The sequence below is a fragment of the Streptopelia decaocto genome, assembly GCF_964273445.1.
Source record: "Streptopelia decaocto genome assembly, chromosome: 1".
NCBI classification, from domain to species: Eukaryota; Metazoa; Chordata; class Aves; order Columbiformes; family Columbidae; genus Streptopelia; species Streptopelia decaocto.
This window is the reverse complement of record NC_138663.1, coordinates 11,236,683-11,261,386: the sequence shown is the minus strand read 5'-3', so window position 1 is coordinate 11,261,386 and position 24,704 is coordinate 11,236,683. Positions and strand designations below refer to the sequence as shown.

At 38.1% G+C, this 24,704-nt stretch overlaps 1 protein-coding gene across 1 annotated transcript in view; it reads right to left on the bottom strand.

Annotated features, from left to right (window-relative positions):
- The window catches only part of CACNA2D1 (calcium voltage-gated channel auxiliary subunit alpha2delta 1), a 396,917-nt gene that overhangs the window by 327,140 nt on the left and 45,073 nt on the right, over window positions 1-24,704 (bottom strand). Inside the window, exon 2 of the mRNA XM_082061285.1 lies at window positions 16,377-16,458. Coding sequence (XP_081917411.1) covers window positions 16,377-16,458 — 82 coding nt within the window. The remainder of the gene's footprint in view (window positions 1-16,376; window positions 16,459-24,704) is intronic.

Here is a 24,704-nt window from a genome sequence, read left to right as displayed (position 1 = left end):
ATTTTAAAATAATAATTTACAAAATCATTTTAAAGCATTCACGTATTTTACTTGTAAAAATGTTTTGCTTTGTTCATTTTTTTACTGTTTTTTTCTTTTTGCAGGTTTCTTCATGCAATTGCTTTTTATTTGCTCAATGGTGAAAGCAATTAGAAAATATAAATATAATCCCTTTTTATTTTGGAATTTCAGTTAGGCAAAAACATAAAATTTGAAGCAAGCAGTAGAACATTGCAAAAATGGCATTTCATTGTAATTACATTTTTCAGTTAGTATTACAAACAAACATTAAGAAGGCCACAAGCAAAGAAAACACACAGTAGGGGCACAGGCAACTCAAGTAATGCAGGTTTGGAGCAGACCAATGATCTTGGTGCCTTGGAGACTGTGCTGACCAGCTACATAAGTGCAAAGTCTATATTGCTGATTTTGTGATGTCTTTAAGCACCTAGTGAAATACATTTTCTGACAGGCTGTGATCTAACAACCTCAGCAGAAGTTAAGGTGATGGTGCACTGCATCCACACAACCACGATTTTGCTCCCCACCAACCAGAAGCAAGTAAAAATAATTCACTGGACTTAATATTTTAATATAAAGCAAAGACACAGTAAGTCATACTGATGAGGATTTGAGAATCTGGATGGAAAATTTGCACTTTCATTCCCATATGTAATTCATTCTTATAGCAAACACATGGTCCTATAAATCCCAATTTGAAAGCACGCAATTTTTTCCCACATCCCATTCCTATAGGGAAGTTGTTCCTGTACCTCCAAGCTTGAATGGTTTGAAAGCTGCAGACTATCAAAGCATGGTCTAGTGAGTTGTCGAGATTTGATTGCGGGGTGACAATAAAACCATGGCAGATGCATCGTTAACCCCCTCTCCCCTCACTTCCCTCACATCACCACCACAAGAGACAGTCCTATCCATACTTCAACTTAAAACCTTTATAACAAGGATTGTGGGTCCTACCACTGAGAAAGCCTGACTCCAAGGCTGGCTTCACAAGCTGTTATCTGTCTGTGATTCAAATAAATAAATATATTAGATAGATAGATAGATAGATAGATAGATAGATAGATAGATAGATAGATAGATAAATAAATGAAAAATCAACACATCCACCCCAAAAAACCCCACTGGGTTTTGCACAACATCCCACATAGAGTTGAGTCGGTGACTCCTTGTCCTCCTCTTCACTTCACCCTACGTCAGGGCTCAGAGCACCCATCTCCCTGCTTCTGCCACCGGTGGAAGGTTTATCCCACAGGTTCCCACACAAAAGGTATCAGAAATAACTGGGAACTTCACACACTTCTTTGTTTTCCTGAAGCATGATACCTCTCACTACTACCACGGCACACTGTAAGAAATCTTCACTAATTATTGAAGAGGTGCGTACATAATTCATTTGTTGCCTGCTCCCCTTTTCTTTAATTCAGATGTAGCACTGCAGCAGTTCAGCACAACAACACATGAGGAAATAATGCACGCTTCAGGATTTGGCACCCTGGGACAAACTTTTCCTTCTCCAAGCCTCCCACCTAGCAGTCAAACACAATTAGCAAAAGCTCATCTCAAATAGCCATAAAGGCTCTTATCAGCAAAGGTGTGCTCATTTGTCTTTCAAAATGCAATTTGGCAGGCTCTGTGGCTTGTTAAGAAGAGCTAATTTGAATATATTTTATTAAATTGCTTTGACCAAGTGAATGCAAGTTTGGGTTGGCTTTTACATCTAAAATCATTTTTAGTACTTTAATCATTTATGTTGTGCTAAAAGCTCTCAAAATTGTCAGTAAAACCCTACCAGTTCTCACAGAATAAAGTCTCATTGCATGACTAAGTGAAATCTGCAAGGTCATAGCACAAGAAATAATTTTTCTCTGAAGTCTATAGTCAGGTACTTTTCAGGCAAGAATGTGTTAAAATTGCTTTCTAAATGCTGAGTATTTATTCTGGTATAATGAACTGCAAGGTTTTAGGGGAGAGAATATGGTGGAGAGAGTCACACTGGTGTCAAACAACACAAAAAGAAGGACAATAGTTGTATGTGGTAAAGATGATAAAATACAGCCAGCTCCTTGGCAGAACATGCCCCTCTCCACTCAGTCTTCAAGGACACCTTTATAAACCTCTCACAAATAGACATTCTCCTTGCTTTCTATAAGACTTGGGAGGGAAAGAAAAACATTTCTGTACCAATTGAGAGAGAATGAAAGATGTGCCTTCATCGCACAGCTCTTGTTACATTGTGGCAGGCATTGGGGCCCCCTCTAACATCAAAATTTTATTTAAATGGCCCTCATGCTTTATTAGCCTAAGGAAAAGTTCCTGAGAGTGAGAAATTATCTGTGCTTTGGCTCTGTGGTCTTGGCACTGTTTACACAGACTACCCAAAAAACAAGGGATAGTAATTCACACTAAATTGTTCTAAACTACAATAGAACTCCTTTGCCTCTTTGTTAGTTTGTCTGTTTGTTTTGAAACTGGCAGTCTCCCCATTTAAGAAACAATGGACCTTTTTCAACAGGTAACCTGGCCGAGGGCCCAAGGGTGGGACATGAACATGGCAATCTCAGTTCTAGCACTGAATACTTTCATGAACATTTAACAGATGTTTTATGAGACAAGATCTTCAGAAGTTCAAACCCAGAATTTCAAGTTAACCTAAAATGCTGTATCTTCTCCTATCTTTAAATATGCTTTGGAATAGAAAAACAAAATAACTCAACAATTCCAGTAATACCTGTCTATAGATGGTAAATATATTGATGTTTTTATTATTTTAACACTATTTTCAAGACCACTCAGCTCAGCTAGGCTGATGGTACTCCTCTGTCAACAATCAATAGTTTATCATCAGTCTAGACCAGCTAGAGAGTATCATGGTAGTAAAATTACTGCTCAAAGATACTACTGAGCTTGGGACCCCAAGTCAACCAAAACTTTGTGGTGGTTCTTCCTCCATAATTTTTGAAAGTGACTGCACCAAAATACCAAGAGTGCTTGTGAAATCTTGAGCTAGGTTTTACAAGCTTATATAACAAATGACTTATTAAATACGTAGGAAAAACAAGCAAACAAAACTCAGAACAGAACAAATGTTAAATAAAGGGTTTGTAAATGATTCTCTTCCTGCCTGGTCCCTGTTTTTGGAGTGGTCCTCCCGTGGCCAGCTCCCGCTGGTCCTTCCAAAAAATCTCTTGCTTTCTACCACCCTGGGGCACTAATAGGCCTCGATGACCATGACCTGCCTCACTGGAAACCTCCACCTGCACCCTTGTCCACAGGCTCCATTTCAGCCCAGTCCTGAGCTATGGTGTAGGTGAGCCTGTCTCCAGCCCTACCCTCTGGATGGGTTTTGGTCCTATCCTGTAGTTAGCCCATCTCCTAGGTGGACCTCTCAGATGTATGTCAAAGCTTTTCTCTAGTCCTGTTTCTTGGATGGACATTTGACCTATGTTGTAAGCTTGTCTCCAACTTGTTCCTCACCCTATCTCCTTTTACTCCTGATTGGAGGCCCCATTTGAATCCTGGCCTTCGTTCATTGCTTGTCATGTCTGAGACTGCTGACAGACCCTGTCACCAACTCCTTTAAACCTGCAGTCAGAGCTAAACACTCCCTTCCCTCCCTGACTCAGGCTGGAGCTACACAGAGGAAACTACCTTACCTCAGCATTAACTGCCAGGAACTAGAAGATGGAACTAGAAAAACTGTAGAACACTTTTCACGGATGTTTGCACATTTCTTCGTGAAACAACTACAGATTTACTACCTGTGGTTGTGAAAGAGCTAATCTGACACCACATTCAGAGCCAGCATTTCTGCAACAGACACCTCATGCACCAGCAACCTCAGATTACTTATTAGCTGTGGCACAGTATGTCACAAATGCAGAGAAGTAGCTCAGGTACAGAGCTGACCTCACACTAAAAGAGCATTTAGAGCCATGATTGCTGGGGAGTAAGATGCAGAAATACCCCAACAGGTTCAGGCCAACTTCTGAAGTCCCATCCAATGTGTACACTTTGGGTGCCACTCCACACCAAAGCTGGTTCTGTGCACTGTGTCGTTCCCTGCTAAAACCAATAAGAATTGAAAAATTATGTTGGCTCTTTGCAAACAGTCGGGGATTTATGTAACTTAGAGATTTCTAAACCTAAGGCTGAGCAAGCACCCAAGTCACCTTTACAGTCACTGAAAGGAACAGACACTTCCAGTGGTTTATTCATTCCAATACAGAGTATTTCTATCTACTCCTTATCTAGACAAAAGATACTTACCTTTCAATTCTTGATTGAAGAAAAAATCTTGCTTAATAAAATGTATCGAAATATTAAATAAAAAAATAGCTAATGGGATAACTTAGAGGGTTTTTCTAATTTATACATCTACTGCAGCTTGGCCCAGGAGGTTGGTCAGTCTGAGCTCATTCATTGCTCTCCTTCCTCCCTCTCCCCATCCAAAATAAAATCATACAGACTGACTCCCCCACAAATTTAATAGAAAAAAAAGTCATCTAGTTGAAAAAAAAAAGCACACTGCTTATTGAAGCCTTGAAAAATGTTAAAATTTTCAAAACAGATATTTTGATGAAATGATATTGTTTTATCAGCAATCTTCAATGTGTTTACAGAATCACAAACAGCTTCAGTTTTAATAACTTTGTTTAGCTAACCAAATATCAACTAACACCCACATATTCACTAATTTTCTTTGTTGGCATTATGAATGCCATGAAGTTACGTGTCATGATCTCATTTATGTGTGAAAAGCGGAGAAGGGGGGCTGTTTGACAGCCATGCAAACATATGAAGAGAGTTTGGGAGCAGAAAAAGTCAGAAAACAGAAATAACTACTCCAATCCATGTGAGTCGTTATTATTGCTAACCTTTTATTACTGTAGATATTTTCATTTAACTCAAATTTTTAGTAGTCACAAACAACTATATCATCTGCCCAGAGGCAGTAAATTCTATCTTCTTACTACCATATCCTATTTCCAAAGTTATACTAACACTTTCTATTTCTGTGCCAGAGATTTTTTTTCTCACGAGACATTTATAGTCTTTGAATCACAAGTGATCCATTGTGGAACACACTGAAAAATGCTTCTTCCCAAGAAGCATTCTGTATGTTCAAAGAAATCAGGCTGAGTATTTTAAATATGTCTTACTCTCTGTTACACATAGTGTATAAATAAGATTACAGCTGCTCCCTAGCAACTCACAGATGCCTTCATTCTTGAAATTCATGGCAACAACACAAAGGAAAAAAACACCCCAATAGTTTACTGTAGCTGTTGCTTTTCAGAATCACTCGCCGGATCACTGAGTGCTGTAAAGGTCTGGGATGACAAGTGACAGGGCAGCTGACACGTTGAAAACTCTGATATATCATAGTAGCTGTGTGCACATTAGGAAAAATAATATCAGAACTAGTTCATTGTTAAGTAGAACATTCAGGCTGAATTCTGCAAGATGTTTGGAACGCTTATGCCTCAGTTAGCATCACAAAGTATAATAGCGCCAGAGTCAACTGGCTCACTCAGGTGTCTACTCATAGGAAAGCAGATAATAAGGGATGCTTTATAGGATGGAATAACCTGACACTTTTGACAGTTGATAATTAACAAAGTACTCTAGAGGACTTTAAAATCAAGAAGTAATTTTCGTAATTGTCACATTGTATTCAATCCATAAAACACGAGTTCAGCTTTGTACCTCTGCTATTGTACAAACATAAAAAACATATCTAAAAAATCCCCCTTTATTAAGTAAAATATATTTTAAGGCATCCAATTTTGTTTCATAGTGATAGCAATATAGTATTAAATAACAAGACTACATCATTTAGTGGTTTCACAGCAGCTTTAGCTCAGGCTCTTAGCTGAGACTGGATGAGAACCCAAAAATCCCAACTCATGATGAGTACAACATGTACAAGAAGTGAATCCTTTTTGTAACAGAAGAACAATAAGAAGAAAGTGTTTCAGATTTCTTCTGCATTTCTGGCATATTTTGAGGTGGGCACTTATGTAATTTTTCAAGCTCACTTATTCATAGGAAATTTTGCCCTGTCTCAGCTGCTCTTAATGCAATTTAACACCCACTGACTCACTCCTCAAAGGTAATTTTAAGTTGCGGGGAACTATCAGAGTCTTTTTTTGTGTGTTTTACTAACCGCGGGACTGGGAAACAGATTAACTATAATGTTTGACTTATTTTTGGTTTTGGTGTGTGGTGTTTTCTTTTTTTTTTAAGGAAAATCTTTAATTTGCTCTCAGCTTCTATGAGAAACATCTGAACATAAGCAACAATAAGACAGATTTTATTAGTGTTAAAGCCAATGGAAAGTTATAAATGAATCAAGAACAGTGCTTTGTTCAAAGATTATCCACATCATCAAATAGTAATTAAAACTATGGTAATATTAGGCCACCCCTTCCCTTGAGCCTGAGCAAGCTTTGCTAATGCAGCCACCCATTCTTAGAGTCTTCCAGCTGATTTTGTTTGCTGGAAGAAGGAACTCTTCAAAATGCCAGTTTATTGCTAAGGGAGCAGAGGGGGAGAAGCATCTGCAAAAAATAAATGAGGCTCCCTGTGTTTTGACAATCTCTTAATTTCCATTTGGATTACAAAGAGAACTTGCAGATGTGTCTTCAAATTTCCCAGTCTGCATTTTTTAAAAGTGATTTAATTTTCCTGACATCTCGACATTGGTTAGCAATGTGTAAACTCAACAGAATTGAGTTTGGAGGATTCTATATTTAATGCCTGCAGATTTGGGATTTGGTTGCACACAGAACGTAGCAGTGGCAGTGGTATATCCCAAATGGGATGTATCTTTCTAAATACTGTATTACAAAAAAGACTGTTAGTGTATTTTGGGAATCTCTAACCAGTCTAACCCATCTCATACATTACTTTAATTCTTGTAAATGGTCTCTGACCTCCCAATGAGTACCCAAAATGCCTACGTTTCGCTGCACCAACCCCTTCATAATTCCATTCTAAAAGTAACTTTGACCAAACTTCCCTTCGCCACAACCCGCTCAGATAGCAAACTGGTGTCCTCACCTTGGGGATGAGGGAAAAGGCGTAAATGTAAAGAGTGTACAACAGCCAATTTATGCTTGGAAAGGATTCAGGTTTTAAGAACACTGGCCTCATACATGCCCACTCAACCAATCCCACTTACAATGAATTATTTTATTACACATTACTGAAGGAGTTGTTTCCTTGCTTTCAGATTTTTATCATTCTGCTCCTTAGAAAAACAATGTACTAAAGTGCACTTTCATGGAAAACTGCAGTTCTAGACCTACCAGCACCACTCATAAAAGTGCCCTGAACTCAAGGAAGTTTCAGCAACCCAATAAGGATACAAAAAGTGCTTCGACAACTTCAAAACACTTGAGGGCTTTTTTAAATTTTAATTTCAAAATGACTCTTCAAAATTTAATTCAATTTGGCTTCTATAGTTAAAAATTCCTCTCTGTTTTATTTGATGCTAAAAAAAAAAAAAAGGTGGTTTAGTCTTGTGTTCCATTGAGAATAACAAAAAGAGAAAAAAAGGGGAAAAAAAGGACACAATATTTTTCTGGCTTTTGATAACAGCCACAGTGAATCTTAGTGGGTGGCAAAATTTATTCACTGGATACAAAAGTTTCATTAATTCCCACATTTAACCACATTATCTCCTTTCTTGAAGCACTGCAGAGTACGCCCAGGGCACATGGTGAATAGCTTTACAACTACGCGAGTTATACCTACATGTGTTGTGCTATTGGTTATGTTTCCCTTTTTCAGGAGTGAAGAAGGATAAAGACTGCACACCAATATATTAATATATTATAGGTCAGAAGTGTCTTATAATTCAGGGTCAAAACAGTGACAAGCTCATCAGAATCTATAGCAATCAGAACATTCAAATGAAATTCTTCCATAGATAGAGAAATGTAAACCAAACGTTTGTGTTGTTCTTCTTAAAATCAAACCATTTAAAAAAAAAAAAATCAATTCTCACATTTCTTCTTTATATTTTTCTTAATCATAAGGCTCTCCACTACTTCAGCCTTAACAATGGCGAATGTAATATATTCTGGAACATGGTCATATATAGCACAGGTCGATCTAGTAGTTTATCAGAGAACAGAATGAGGTACAATACTCTTCCTTTGGTTAAAGCATATTCAAACGGAATCAAATCTGATAAATAGAGTATTAAAAAAATGGTAAAAATAAATGGAATTTCAGTTTTATGGATCATCTTTATTTTTTAATAGATAATTTCAAATTTATATAGAACTTTTGCTAATTCATCTCCATTAACTTGGTGATTTTAGAGAAAGAACTACATAAGTATCATGTCAATCATAGAGAAAAATAGTAATGATGAAAACTTTTACTGTTAACTTGTCTGTCAAACCAGCTTTTGAAGCAGGAATTCCAGACCACCTATGGAAGTAGGGAGAAGTCATACAGATGCAAATTTTATATTAAGTTCAAACAACGTGTTAAAGCCTCCCTTTGCACAGATCTCTATACAGGTAATGAAGAGAACAAGGCCAGCTATATACGGCAGCTTCTATAGGTAATGCATTAGTGTCATGACTTTATCTGTAAAATCTCTAGAACATAACACTAATGTAGCAAAAACCTCTAATGAGTCCAACAGAAAATTACCCCCAGGTCACAAATTTTTTTGGCAGCAGGAAGCTTTCCTGAACATCCCTGCCCCAGGGCAGTTCAAATGCGAGACCAGCATCTCTTTTACAAGTCACTCATCTCAGTTCAACTCTAGATGCTGATCCAAGACCTGAAAAGCTAAAAGGATGGATGGGGAATCCGCTGCCAACCTGAGTGCTTCAGCAGCCTCACACCATCTGTGCATGAGGCACAGAGACCTCACACTGAGCAGTGAAAGAAATGTGCTCATGCAGAACCTTGGCTGGGTGTTCAGCAAGAAAGAGCTAATTATTATAAAACAGCATTCCAGAGATAAAATAAATAAATAAAAATTCTATCAGTTGCTGGTGGACACCTTCTGTGAATGAAACTCATTGCCACGTATCAAATATCTGTATGTAGCTCTCACTTCGTAGGAAAAAACGGTATTTCTATCTCAGTATGAATATCATTTAAAGGCCAAGTCAGTGTATATGGGTTCACTCTACAGCTCCTGGGACTGTAATAACAGCATGCCTTATGAGCATCATGCATGGGTTGTTTCCGCAGCGATGTATCAAGAAGAAAACAGATTCAGAGACTAGATTTCCTTGGAACTGCCTCTCTATCTGCTGCTTCGTTCAGTTATGCCACTGCTTGAAAAGGTTACACTGTACAACATGGCATTTTTTTGCCGTAGCAGTCCTAGTGAAGCTCCAGTATGTTTTGTCACGTCAAAGCTTTTAACACAGACCCACATTTATAATATAGTGTTTATGTGAAAGAGAATTCTCTTCAATCAGCTTGGGGCAGACGGGCTCGTGCATTGCTCTAAGGGATGTTCTCCACTCAGGTCTCCCTTTCTGGGTACTGCAGGGATCCCTCCCTCCTCTCTCCTCTCCCCAGAGGTGTTTTGGGAGCTGGAAATCAAAAGTATAGTCGTTGTAGTTTATTATAAAAGAGCTGTCAATTAGCTTAGTCATAGGCCTTTGCTGTGAAAGGTCTATGTAAAAACAAAAGTTGAGCTTACTTCAATCAAAACAGGTCTGTGTATTTACTCAATTCTGTACTTCAGTAGGTTATTCACCTATTTTTCCCACCTGCTAACTATTCATATGTATAAAATGTGACTTGGAAATCTGTATGCATTTTTTTGTCTTTACTAAGACAAAATGCCTGATAAATGAAGCTAGTGAGATCAGATACATCCTCAACATTTATTTTGCTATATGGGCTTTCAAATTCTATTAAGCTGCTGTCTATTCCTTCTTACCTTTTTAAAGTCTGTAAAAAGCTCTGTAAAAACTGCTTATCATTCATACCACAGCAGCTTCATAATGCCTGACAGCACAGAGAGTTCATGAGTAAGGCAAAGTTACATTAACCTTTTTAAGTTTAACTGACAATTATATGACTGTTTGGTTTTATTTATACACGATACTTATAACAGTAAATAGCATATACTAAGCTGTGTCTTAGTTGAGAGATATTTTAAAAAGCACATTGGACATCTTGTACCTCCTTAACACAAATTTTCCTTTGTATCCCGTCTACCTGCTTTTAAGTCTCAAGTTGTATTTACAACACCGTCTTATAAACATTCCCTTTGTTCTTCCAGGGGAAAAAAAGTATGTTAAATCATATAAAGGACCCAAAAATACCCTGTTCAGCTGGGAATCTACAGCAGGCATAATATCAAGTTATAGCCTCTGTTTCTTCTGTAAAAATGTTTGTTTGTTTGTTTGTTTCAAAGTCCTTTTTACCTTCTTGAATTGTAAATTAACTGTTGTTAGGCATGATTCCTGGCAAATGTAAATCAGTGTAATCCACTGAAGTCAGTGGAGCTGTGCCAGTTTTCAACCAGCTGAGTATCTTAGCATCTCTAATCCTGACTTCCTGCCTTGTTGAACCAACCTTTGCATTATTGTAAGGAGGATATTACACTGGTATTAAATCCAAGTTGGAGTTCTCCCTGATCTTGCCTAAACTCCTAATAATGGTCAAAAAAGCAGTATTTAAAAATGTGCTTTAAAACTATTTTTGCAAGACCATTTTAAGACCATTCCTAGATAGTATAGTTAAGGACACAAGGAGGAATTACACTTTAAATACAATCAGTCTTACCAATAACAGAATTCACATTTAGATGTTTCTAGTATTCATGTTGATTCATACCACCAAAGTATTAGTTTACCACAACTAATTCAGAGGAAGAGTGATCTGGAGTTAAAGCTCTAAATGGGAAAAATGAAAATCTGAGTTCAATTCTTGGTTGGATCAGGATTCTCTCCGCATGGCAAATATAAATTAGTGAGTAAAGGCACATCTATAAATTAAAGATAATGGTTCTTCTGTGCATCATAATAAACCTCAGCTCTTTCCTGCCTCTCCATCTCTTATACATATCCGTTTTTTTTGTTCCTTCTACTCTAGATATATTGGTTTGCTTTGTTAAGGCTATGGATAAGTGTAGCCTCAATGTAGAGCTCTTAATTTAATGGCTTCCAAGTTTCCTTTCACAATTTTGCTTCCTATGAGCATTATATTGCTGTTCTCATTGCTACTAAGAGAAAAGGTGTATGAAATGTCCATTGGCATAAACAGATTCATATTTTCAGAAATGTAGTCACTACTAAAGTAATTCACTAAATCAGATCACAAATATTTTCTCGTTTTTATCTATACATGGAGTACTCGTGAGTATATCATAGTGTATCCCCACTACTCAGATATTTTCAAAAGTTGTGATTAATGAAAGTCGCAATGGTTTACAATGGCTCTACTGCACGTGCAAAAGCAAGACGAAGAGTTGTTAGTTACCAGGACAAGACTGTGCTTCCAAGTCACTCTAAGAAATTTGTCAATGAACAAAGAAAAGCAAATGCTTTGAGGAGATTCCTCTCTCTAAACATGATTCCATTAAATTGAGCGTATGTTAAATGTAAACACTGGATATCTATGTCAACACTGCAGAATAAATCAGATTTTTATGTAGGTTCTGATCACAAAATGTCTGCTATCCACTTAAGAAGTCCCTCACTTGAGTTCAATCATGTTTTAGGTTTGAATGTCTTTATTCCTTTGGAAGTACATATTATACTCTATTTTACATTCTCTCCGGTCAAAAGCTCTCCTAGTCTAAAATCAAAGTAATCCTCTCTCTCTGCTCTGCCCTGGTGAGGCTGCATTTGGAGAAATGCATCCAGTTCTGGGCTTCCCACTTAAGAAGAACAAGGAACTACTGGAGGGAGTGCAGCAGAGAGCTACAAAAATGATGAGGGGTCTGAAGCATCTTTCTAATGAAGAGAGAATGAGAGAGCTGGGTCTGTTCAGCCTGGAGAAGAGAAGGCTGAGAGGGGATCTCATCAATGTTTATAAATATCTCAAGGGTGGGTGTCAAGAGGATGGGACCAGACTCTTTTAAGTGGTGCCCAGCGATAGGATGAGGGGCGATGGACGTAGACTGAAGCACAGGAGGTTCCATCTGAAAATGAGGAGAAACTTCTTTACTTAGAGGGTTCCAGAGCACTGGAACAGGCTGCCCAGAGAGGCTATGGAGTCTCCTCTGGAGACATTCAGACCCACCTGGACACAATCCTGTGCAATCTACTCTAGGTGAACCTTCTTTAGCAAGTGGGTTGGACTAGATGATCTCCAGAAGCCCCTTCCAACGTTAACCATTCTGTGATTCTGTGAGTGTTCAGGCAGTGTTCCTACACCTTTCTGTGTTGGCCAGAAGAAAATACTTCTGAGTTCTCCAGAAGAGAACATTGTGTAATAAAATTTCTTGCAGCACAAAGACCCACAGTCATCCAACACACATACAAGCACATATAGCACTGATGGACCCTGAGATATCTTCAACGAGTTATGACAACACAGCAAACTTACATGACACAGCAGCTAATTGAAAAGCCCTGTTTTTTTAAGAACTAATTCACTCCAGCTGAGAACGCAGTAATTGTGCTACTTCGAGAGCTGTCTTGGTCACTTAAGGAAACTTCACCGAAGACTCAACTGTGTGAAGCAGACACGGAATGTAACTCCAGCTGAACCAGTGGGACTGAGTCCAGGGAGATGCTGACCAGACTGTGAAATGTTTATAATCTGTTCCATGTCCTTGCTATGAGCTTTAACCTCAGCACTTGGCCAAATCAAAATTGATTTTCCCTAGAAAAAGGAAAGACATTTCTGCTACCAAAAATCTGTCTGACCAAAATGCAGCTTTCCAACCCTACACACTCTGCTACTACAGCTGTTCACAGAAAGTCATGTCTGCTATTATTTTATAATAGGAGCAGTCTGCTCCTTTTTTTTTCCCCCTTTAATTAATCATTCTATTTTGGAGAGAGGAGGGATAGATAAAACAAAGAAATTTATTTCTTCGTTGAAGTTTTCCAACAACATGATGACTATAGTCTTGGTCTAAACAATTCTGGAGTTGGAAGAAGTAATGAGTCAGAAACAAAGCTGAAAATTCAATCTGACCATTAAGTGTTTTTAAAGCTTGAGCAAGGCATGCAAGAACGCTCTTTTTAGTGTCTCGTAGTCTCCATTTTTCCAAGATTGTGGTTCATTTCAGAAGAGAACTAATTAAATGTTATTAGGCAGTGCAGAAAAATAAATAAATAAGTAAATAAAAAGTCTTTCAAAAATGGGAAAGTGACAATAGCCTGTAAACAAGAGGAAAGAGGGAGAGAGGGAGAGACTGGCTCACACCTCGCAGGGCTTTGCATTCTCCCTTGCAGAGAAAAGAGCTAATTAAAACCCTGTCGCTAGAGAAAGACATCATACAATTTAAGTCAAACAAAGGGCTTTGATACAGAAGAATATTTTACATGCAAACATCCCCATTTCATGCTTTTAATCTTAGGATTACAAGCACATATTGACCACTTGCTGGATACTCTCTGAGATACCTCATTATTTGCTTGAAGTGTGCTATAAATTTTGGCTTTCAGAAAGAAACTTACCTACAGTATTCAGAGACGATTTTTTTTCAACATGGATGTCACTGTGCTATACTTGAAGTATAGCTGGTAGCACCACATATTATTATGCTCGCACAGCAATTCTCAGTATAAGACTGTTTTAGCAGCTTGTAAGTTTGCTGAATATTAACTACCTAAACTAATATTTTCCTCAGGGAAAAAAGTGACAACGTCAATCTCTTGGCTTTTCATTATGGATTTTACTACGTGGTCTCTGCATGGAAATGCCAGGCAAAACAATTCAGACAAAAACTCATTTTTTTCTTGTTAGAAATCCTCTCTAACTCATTTCCTTTTGAAATACCCCATGGTCCCTGCATAGATTAAAAACTCAACACGTGTATTCAAAGATACACTTTTTACTCTTTGGTGTTTAATTGATTTTAGTCCGAAAAGCACCTGCAGGTCACTGCAGAGATTTTATCAGCTAAATCCCCGAGATCCTACATGCAGGTGTTTTCCAACTCAAAAAGCATCCCTCCTAGAGAACATCACATCTCCTCAGAAGCTAAAGCTCAGACTTGCTGTGGTCTCTCAGGTGATCTCTACACCCTTGTGGTCTAAGCAGTGGGAGAAAAAGAAAGCGCGAACTGAATGAAGAATAAAGAGTAAGAGATTGGGATATGGAAGTAGGAGATACCAGCTTGGAAAATGGCAGGCAAAGAATAAGGAGAAGAGAATGTGGAAGAGAAGAAGAAATAGAAAAAACCTACTGGAGAGAAAACCAGAGGTCTGGGACTAAGAACTAGTGAGGAGGGAAAAGTTAGAAGGGGGAAGAAAAATACCTGGGGAAGAGATGCAACAGGAGTATTTGGGCAGGCTGGCCACACACACCTGGACAGAATGTTCAGGAAACACTAAGGCAAAAAAAAAAAAAGAGTCCAGAGAAAGGTGCTGAACTGGAAAAAACTGAAGAGAGATATCCTAAAATAGGGCTAAGAAGCCAGTGTAAGGGAGAAAGGCAGACTGGCCAGACAGCAAATGCAGAGACTGAGACAGAAACATAGAATATGTTCAGGATAGATGAAAGACCACGCAGTACAGCATGGCCATACAGCAGGGATGGAATGGGAAGTCCAATGGTGGATCAGAGGTATGATGCTGAAGGAGGAGATGGTAGGGAAAAAAGAGACATGGCAAGTGCAGAAGAGAACAGATTACACGAAAATCAGGTGAACAAGAAGGGCCTTCCCTCCTTTTAGCTGAAACTCCTCACCAAAAACCTGGAGAGACATGATTCACAAGCTTTGTTGCTCTCTGCCAGCAGATACATGTGAAATCCACCTACAAAAATTCTCATCAGTTTTCCACGCTGGGTAAACCTCACAGTTCCTCAGAAAGCTCAAGAGATACACATTTCTGTGTTGTCGAGATCCTGTGCTGGAAACCCATGTGTGTGTCAATCTGATGCTTTGTGTTAGGATCTCGTGATTCTGTCTTCAGTTTGTTTGGGGTTTCCAAAATTAAAAAGTGCATCTAAAGCATCTACCTTAAATTGTGTTGCCATAGGAAGCACTCAAATACTAGGAAAGGCCAGAAGTAAATCTCTGTAATCTTCTTTTCTGTTCCTCATGTACATGAGGTGACACAGCCCTTCCTTCTATAGGACAGTGATGTCATCTAAACTGAAACTTCCACAAGGTAAACGTGGACATCTGAGCTAGTCATCTAGCCTTGCCTTATAGTCAGTAAAGGGAAAATGTCCTTCTGGGACAGGATTCACGTGAGACATGTGGATGTTTGGGTAAAAAGTCATTAAGATCAAAGGAATACATTAATACAGTTTAAATCTGAGAAACTTCACACCTGATTTTTTCAGTGTGTTTCTTTATGGCTTTGAAACACAGTTACTATTCATTTCATGGATCATTTGGGGACGTTATGACTTCTGAAAACCAAATCTTATGGCTTCATGTTCAGTTCCACAGCACTAAGGGCTTTTGTTGGCTGACAGAATAACCTTCCTGACATGCCAGCAACATTTCCCTTCATTATAGAGTCCTACATCAACCCAGATATCCATCGGTTCACAAAAGAAGCATTGGGACTTGTGCAGGGATAGAAAGAGGGAAATATATGATCCTGTGGTTACATACTGGATCGTGCTATATACAGACGAAGTCATACAGGCAGCATAATCCTGAAATTTTCTGAATTTTTGCTTCATTTTGCTGCAATTGCAGTCGTGTTTCTACCTTCTGTGAATAGAATATAGCACAAAAGTTTCATCTCAATGCCAGAAGAATTGTAAGTTCTTCCCTAAGACACACTTTGGGTTAAATTGGAACAGCTGAATGAAAGTAGTTTTCATTCTCATCTACTTTTCTTCTAACCCAAAGCTGCCTCATTTCAGGAAATATGTGTCAGAAAAATAGTCCCCCTTGTTAATAGAGAGCAGAATTTTCCACTGCCATGAATGGTTGCTTCCTGGATACTGTATTTGACAAACATTAAAAGCACTTGCTTCAGGTGGAAGTGTTGCAACAATGGTAAGGCTTATGTCTGATACTGCAAAGCTGATTAAATATTAGCAGTGAGCAAGTGCTGCAGCATTAAGAGACTGAATTGATGGATGTCTGGGTGGTTCATTTCTCTCTCAGCAATCACTGCAGAGTTTAATTCTCTTTAATTCACTATGTTGGGATGAAATAATCATAATGTCACTTCAGTTTCTAGTTACTGCAGTCTAAAGTGTGTTTTCTTACTTACACGAGCAAGCTCGTCCACTCCACTCGCAGTTCGTGCTAATGTTACAAGATCTTCTTGCATCTTATCTACCCATGATTTTATCCTACAAAAACCAAAAAGATAAGAGAGACATCCAATCAGATCACTGCCAAATGGAACTTACACACAATTATATAGCACAGAAAAAGGGCTTAAAGTCAGAATACACTGATAAAATTGAAAACAAAATCAACAAGACCTGTCTTTGTTAAAAATATTAAGCTTAGAATGGGTCAAAATACTCAGGCTACACCCTGATGTTGTTCCCTTTCACTGACTCAAATCTAAGCCACTTGCTTTTTTCTTTCTTTTACTTTTCATCAGCTGAAGTTTACCTGGTGCTCTCCAGGACAGACACTGTCTTCACCATCAAATATATTGCTGCCTCTTGTTGACAGGTACCAAGGTCTTTTCCAAATGTGATAAAGCCTAACTTTTATTATTATTATTATTATTATTATTATTATTATTATTATTATTATTATTATTATTATTATTTTCAGAAGACCCTCTACCCAGCCTTAATGACCTGATTCTTCTCATACATTTTTCTGAGGTGGCCACCACACCAACCCAGCTGTAAACCAAGGATTCCATTGTAGCTATCACAAGCTATAGCAAAGATCAGCACAAAAAGCTGGTACAGTCCCTGCCAGAACAACCTGCCTGGCCTGCAGCTCATTCCCACCAAGGTCTTTCCTGAGACACTTGAGGCCACACTCCCAGCAAATAGCATAAGGGAAAAACCACAGCTGGGAGCAGCCTGACAAACCAGAATAAACCTTCTGCCCTGCAGCCCCTCTCTGGACACACCAAGAAAGCAGCAGTGGGACCAGCAGCAGCAGCCATAGGTGGTATGAGTGATTTTGGCAAAACGCAGCTGCTCCTGGCTGATGTTCTTCACTGGGGAACAGGCAGTGATTTATTGCTGTGCATGCTCAGCTCCCTGTGCCCAGTGAACCTGACTCTTTGGAAAAGCTTTGAATCCAATACAGTGTTTACATTTCTATGCCATGTCACGTTTTGCAGCAGGAAAGGAGCCATGGTACCGGTTTATTCCAGTGAGGTCCATGTTCATTCCCGCAACCAAAGAAGGTTGTACTGCTTGCCTAGGCAGAAAGTTTAATCTACAGCTTGTCCGTCAGAGCATCCCTGTCATTATCACAGCTCCCTCTTCTGAATCATGGAACAGATACATACATCTATACTAATCTCATACCCAAGGAATGACTGCTTAGATTATTCATAAAAGTGGGAAAGACAGGAAAAATAGACAGACTCCATTTTTGCTGCAATATGGAAAATTTGGAAGACTAAGAAAGAATATGGGGAACTGGTTTTACTCCTTTCCATGATCTTTGTGTGTTAAACCACAGTCAATATCCTAAAAGAGCAAAATCCCTATTATGGAGTTGTGACTTTGCTACTTCTATGAAAGGATCCTTCTCCATGCTTTAGAAGAAAGCAATTAGTCATACAATCGCAGAAGATTTAGGGCTATGACATCTTAACATGAAGGACCTTCTGGTAGCCCAAAATAATGTGTGTACAAATAGGAATAGGAACTATCTGGACAGAAAGGTACTGAGTTCTACCAAAGTGCCATATTTAAGACAAAACACTCTTCTTAATCCACATTGGGCAGCTCCCTGGTCAATATCCTGTCTGCCATGAATCCTATTTGAATACACTTATCCACAAATGGAATATTCTGACATAGTAAACAAGTACTTCTTGTCTTGACAGGAGGAGTTCTACTCTATAGAATACTCAGTGGGTTCTCCATGAGGAAAAAGCAAGTACAGAAAACTGTGAAAATTGTTAAAAAAAAAAAATAAACAAACGTGTAACATGGAATATAAGTGCTTACTGTGACAAACCCATTGACACTTAAAAAGGATTGATGGGAATTAGAACAGTTGTTAAGATTTCAGTCATCCGATAGTTGATTATTAACAAACTGCTAATAAATTGGAAAGAGCAAACTTCCTCATTTTAGTGGGAAATTGTAGGGTTTGAACAGGTGTCTTCAATAGAAGTCTTACTGATACATAATTCCCAGAGGTACTCTCTCCATATTGTTGCATGTAAAGAGGATTTACCTCAAAACAGACCTACTTCTTAACTTGATATATCCCCTGCTCTTTTCATAAATCCTAAGAAAGTCATGGGGTGGCAGTAGAACGACTAAAAAGACTGGAAACTCTATGAGTTTGTCCTCCAGTGCCCCACCAGAACTCTCTGCTGCAGGAATTAACATCTCCCTAAATGTTTACAACACACAGAGTGCTACAGGACAGACCTCCAGACGGACACACTATTTTAACAGGTGTCCAAAGGCTCCTTTTATCCACTGGAACTGAGCAGCCCTTTTTCTAGATTTTTCTTGACCCTGCTTACCCTTTGTGTGATTTGACTAATATTTAGGCTATTTTTGCCATTCTGTGGTGATTTGAGTCACTTTTCTGCCCATCTCCAAGCCAAATAACAAGTAGAGTCCTTCAGGTTAATGTCAATGTTTTTCCATGGATGTTCAACAGAGACTAATAAGTGCAACAGGTCAACAGAGTCATGGTCTGTATTTGTTTTCTACTTTTGCACCATATCACCAAGAGTACTCTTACTGCCTTATTTCTTTGCTCATTCACATCCAACGTCTCCAACTTGGCCACACAAAAGCAATATATGTGGGGATTTAGGGACCAATTACATTTTCATTGACTATTACAACTGATTCCGTTGTTGTTTTAATGCTCCCAAACCTTCCCTTCTATACTTTGCTTTCCAAAATCTGATGCAAAATAAATTAACTTCCTGGTTTAAATCCCCATAAAGCCCTTACATTATATAAATATTTAGCTTTGTAGAGAAAGCAGTTAAAAATCACCTCTACAGTGTATTATGTTTACCGTGGCTTTAAGCCCATCATGTGTATCTGTGAGAACAGTCGCAACTCATAAGCACAAGTATGAACAACAAAAAAACTGCAATCATCTGCCATTGCTGAATGGTTTCTATTTTTCTGTGTGAAAGAATGAGGTATATGAAAGGTAAAAAAAATTGAAACCCATTACCCAAAATTGTTTTCAAAAGCATAAAATAAATAATTGAACACACTGAGATTTTTTTCTGATCCATTTCAGGTATAAACATTCTAGAAGTTATTTCTAAGAGGAGTCGATAGAAAAAAACAGGGAGGATTGATTTTTAAATTGACTTTTTCCATTCCCCACTGCTTTGTGTTTTTACTGGATATATTTGCCTCTGTCCTAAAGAGGAAACTGTAATGAAGAGAACATATATTAGTTAGTTAAACTTGAAATTTTGGCAGAAGTTATCCTTAAAGACACGAATTACTTATAACTACTATTACTCGTAAATGAGTATTTTCCTCTTAACTTGCAAAAATATTCTTGATTTTTTAATAAATACGCATATATTGTCTAGAATTCCTGCCTCCACACAATTAGCCCACACCTGCCTTTTGAAATTTGTCACCCAGCCTGATTTTGGTGGTTGTTTTTGTTTTTTGTTTTGTTTTGTTTTTATTTTCAATTGAACTACACTTCTGCTTCAGTCAATGGCAAGAGGCACCTCCAGAGCTGATCCTTTCTATTATCAGGAGGCTGAGGTGAACTACCCATCTCCTACATTGTCTTTAGCGCAGCCCAGGACAACTGTGATTCCTGGTCTAGGTTCTCCAGCCTAGCTAAGCTACATACTTGTCTTTTAGACAGATTAGGGTAGACAATATCAGTCTACCTTCATTCTAATTTAATTGCAATTTCCCTCCCCAGCTGTAAGTTCAATGTAAATAGTAATGCTTCTTCCAGTACTGACTGCATATTTACCTTAAAAAATAATTTTCTTGCATATTCATTTTAGCTTATTATACATTTTGTAGTGGAAACCGTCCTTTTCTTACTTGTCTATACAACAGCTAGTAGAGAAGGATCCAACATCCTAAAAAGTTATAGCTTCAGAAAGGTTTTTATAGAGGGGTATCGAAAGTATAAATGATAAAATGGCATTTCACAACTCTGAGGATGTTTGGTATAATTAGTCTTGCCTTCCCACAAGAATTTAAATGACATCGTTAGTATTATTTATAAGGTCTAACATCATTATTTCTGCATAGCAGTTCTCCCATCTTGCCACCAGACAAAAGTGCACATTTGAGGTATTTCATGCTCCTCATAGAGTGTTTTTCAGAAAGGGGCACAATCACATCCTATAACTTTCATGGAAAAATTTGGCAGAATTTATAAATAACTTTTTTTTTTTCCCCCCCCACTTAAGGAATCGTATTATCTTGTTGTATTTTGGTTTTAAATGTGTGTCTCAAAAAATGTAACAAGAGCCTTTAGGCATTGAAATGCTTGTCTGGTGCTCCTTTTAACTGAAGCCTGTAGTGCAATATCTGTCTGACAGCTGCTCATGGTCAGAGTTTATTTAACAATTGAAAAGCTGTCACAGCAAACGTGAGCTCCCATGACGTAAAGAAGCAACAATCTTTCTGCAAAGGGCACCAACAGAAAGCCTGTACAAAAGGTTAGTTTGTTCTTATCATTATTAGTTTGGCACGAAAATTGCAATGGATGTTCCACTGAAAGGTGATTACATTTTGCAGTAAAATTGATTTTAAGCCCCTTCTCCCACACACAGGTTTTCCCCACACGAAGCAATGAGAAAAGGAGTGTGCACATGCATTTCCACAGCAACTTCTACATGATTTGAATGGTGAAGGGGACTGTCTGATTAAAGACAGACAGACACAGGTCATTTACTGAGGAACTGGAAGGTACAACCCTGCTGCTGTCCCCAGGCTGTGACCAGATTGATGACGAAACAGCTGGAACACTATGGAGCCACCCATCTACATTACACTATTAGGCAATGCAGCGTAACAACTCTTTAGACAGCAGAGAAAGCTTATATATAAAATGAAACAAAAGAAACACCTTTTTTCCTCTTTTTTATTTTCCTTTTTTTTTTTTTTTTTTAAATTAGGGCAATTATATTTCCTGAAGTCAGAGGATTTTCAAAGGTACACCTTTAGTCATGTTCTAACTTAATATAGCAGGTGTCAGACTAAGAAATCTTTCTTCTAATTTCATTTAAACCTATTTTGGTGTTAAACCTGTATATCAAACTGTACTTTCAGAACAGAGCACTTCTCAACTACAAGGCTAAAAGAAACCAAGAGATCTAGATGTAGAACAGCTTGGCTATAGACTTTTTCCTGCTGAAACTGATGCACATTTTTCTGCTAAATTCAAGGAAAGTAGATTCAAGTAATTATATGCCATAGCTTGCAGAACACTCACACTAACTTCAGGTCCATTAGCTGACTTCTGCTTGAATAATGTCTTATAATCTGAAGAGGCAGATTTCTTTCTAATGTCTGGAAATTGGCTGATGGACTATGTGAAGGTATGACGGCCAGTATAGTAGAAATACTATATATAGCAAATAACAATTTGCAAGGAAGTTAAGGATTCGGTAATTTAAGTGAAAAGGGGCACAGAATCATAGAATCATTTCAGTTGGAAGACACCCTCAAGATCATCAAATCCAGCCATAATCTAACCTAACTCTAGCACTAAATCATGTCCCTAAGAACCTTGTCTAAATGCCTTTTCAACCCCTCCAGGCATGGTGAGTCTACCACTTCCCTGGGCAGCCTGTTCCAATGCCTGACAACCCTTTCTGTGAAGAATTTTTTCCTAATATCCAATCTAAACTACAAGTGTTAGGAAATCCCACTTGATTTCAGTGTGATATTGATACAGGCATGTGTATGCACTGCCAGCTACCTGTTGAAAAAAGAATACCCTGCAATTTTGTAGGAATGTCTGAAAGAACTTTTGTGTAATAAAAGCAAAACACAGGTTAATTCATGGCGTTTAGCTACCACACTAAGTGAGGAAAATATAGAAGATATGCTGTCTCTATGCATGCAAATGAATGCACAAAATGAAGTATCTGCTCCATAGGAAAAGATATTTCCTCTGTTGGCAAGAAGAAAAAATAGTACTTTTTTTTTTTCTGCCCTATTTGACTGTCTTATCTGCCCAAACATGGCAAAGCTGCTGCCCATATAGTCTGCAAGGATTTTCCAGATATAATACAGTCACAATAGCTAAGACCAGAGGGTCCCTCTTGCTCTTTCCTGTTTTCAAAATGTAAAATCCTCGCTTGGAATAGTTATTTTCCATTCATCACATTGAGACATTTGGGGATAAGACAAAACTTCTGTGTCATATCTGTCATTGCGTAGGAAGGGTCAATGTAGATAGAAAACTCTTCAGGATACACTTGATTTTTAGTAGCAGACATTTTAATTTTTAGACTTGGGGTTTTTATGCTCTTATGTCACAAGTTTAAGCCTTCCAGTCACAGAAGATATTATACACCCATTCTCTATATAAATACAGCTGTTCTCTGTCATAGTCTTCACAGGACAAGCACGCAGTAGCACTTGTTAATGACTGATTTACTAACCGCTCTTGCAAGGAATCCCTCAGCATCACAGATAAATGGGGCACTAGAAACCCAGTCATGAAGCCCTGATAGAGACAGAAAGAAAAGGAATAGGCTAGCAGGTCAGGAGATTTAAGTTCCACCACTGACTTCAAGGACAAAGTCAGTGGCAAGCCAATGGCTCACAGCATGTGAAGGGCACATCTGTCACACCTCAGTGACTGCTTATATCCAAACAAATGGTTAAATGGTTTGCTTCTTAACATTGAGCTCCAGTGGCAGGTTCCAGAATGGAAACAGTAAAGGCAGATGGCCCCATGGGCTGCTCAGTGTTTGCTCCAGTGCTCAAAAAAGCAGAAACACTTCGCTGTCTTCACCCAGAACTTCTAGGCCCAACTAACCACTTCACCTTGTCATCGCTTGTGTAGCCCTGGAACACAGCTTGAATGGCTGCTTTGGTCCAGCTTCCAAAAAACCCTGCCTAAATATCTCATCAGAAGGCTTCAAGGATGGATCTGGAAATGCAGATGGACCTGCTACTCACTCCCATCTAAAATACCCTCTCCTCATGTTTCAGTTCAGTTCTTTATCTGGAACTGCACTTTCCACTTCAATAAGTGTGTGGTAGATTCTCCAAAGCATCCAAATGTTAAACAGGAGTGACCAAGTAATTCATCAAAAATTGTGTTGACTTTCAAAATCCAGGATCAGGCATGGTCATGTTATTTTATAAGTTTATTCAGTATAAACCAAGTGGCTGACAGGTGTTTAGTCACACATGTTCATAATTACAGATTTTACTTTACAAATGTTTCCCTTCACTTTGCTAAAAGTGTTCTTTTGGAGTTTAAAGCTTCCTAGCAAATAACATGAAAGCTATACTCTTATGGAGATTACTGTTGCACAAAATATCGTTTAATAATTTAAGCTCAATCATTAATGTAAGCCTGATAAATAGAGTTAACTACAAAATTACTATAAGCTGTAAAAAAGAGCCTCTTAAAGATTATTGTTTTAATTCTCAAAGATTAGAGTACTAACACAGCTCAACAGAAAAGACATCACAAATTTTCAGCTCAAATGACTGTCAGTAGTCCTCAGATGTGTTTCATTATCAGATGTACATCTAATACCATTTATTGCTTAGCACTGAAAAACAATCACTCAAAATCTAGTTTCCTTTCCTGTAGCAGAGGAATATAAATTCAAAATGAAGAATCCTTAATTTGTTTCTGATCTGTATTAGATGAAACAGAACCATTTTGTTCTAAATTGCAATGGTTTAACATACGGCCTAGCATATAGATCTTGTGAAGGAGCAGCCACTAGAGAGGCCTGCATGTATTTTCCCCCACTAGAGTTCCCCTAGAATATTGCCTAAAATGCCTCTTATCCTCTCTTTGCTTCAGTTCTGATGACTAGTATTTAAAGAGTGTCAAATACATTCTGGAGTAAGTTCATCAGTACAAACACATATATTCCACTAAAATCATACATTCAGTTTGGTAAAAAGGAGACCACATCACTACAGTTATTCCAGTACTGTAGCAACAGAACCTGGATTAGAAGCTGATCGCTATGCAAAGGAATACGTAAATGCTATCATTTTTTCGATGTTTTTATATTATACAGTAAGTCTGCTAATGGTATAATGCCTTTGGAGAATAAAAAAACATGTCTTAAAAAAATGATTGAAAAATCAATCTCAGTGTAATGGAACTTTACAAAATGCTTAACCACACAATTTTGCTAAGGCATTTCAGGCAAAAAATGATTTTATCAGTTGCGTTTAACATATCACACTCATACTTTAAGCATAATTTATAC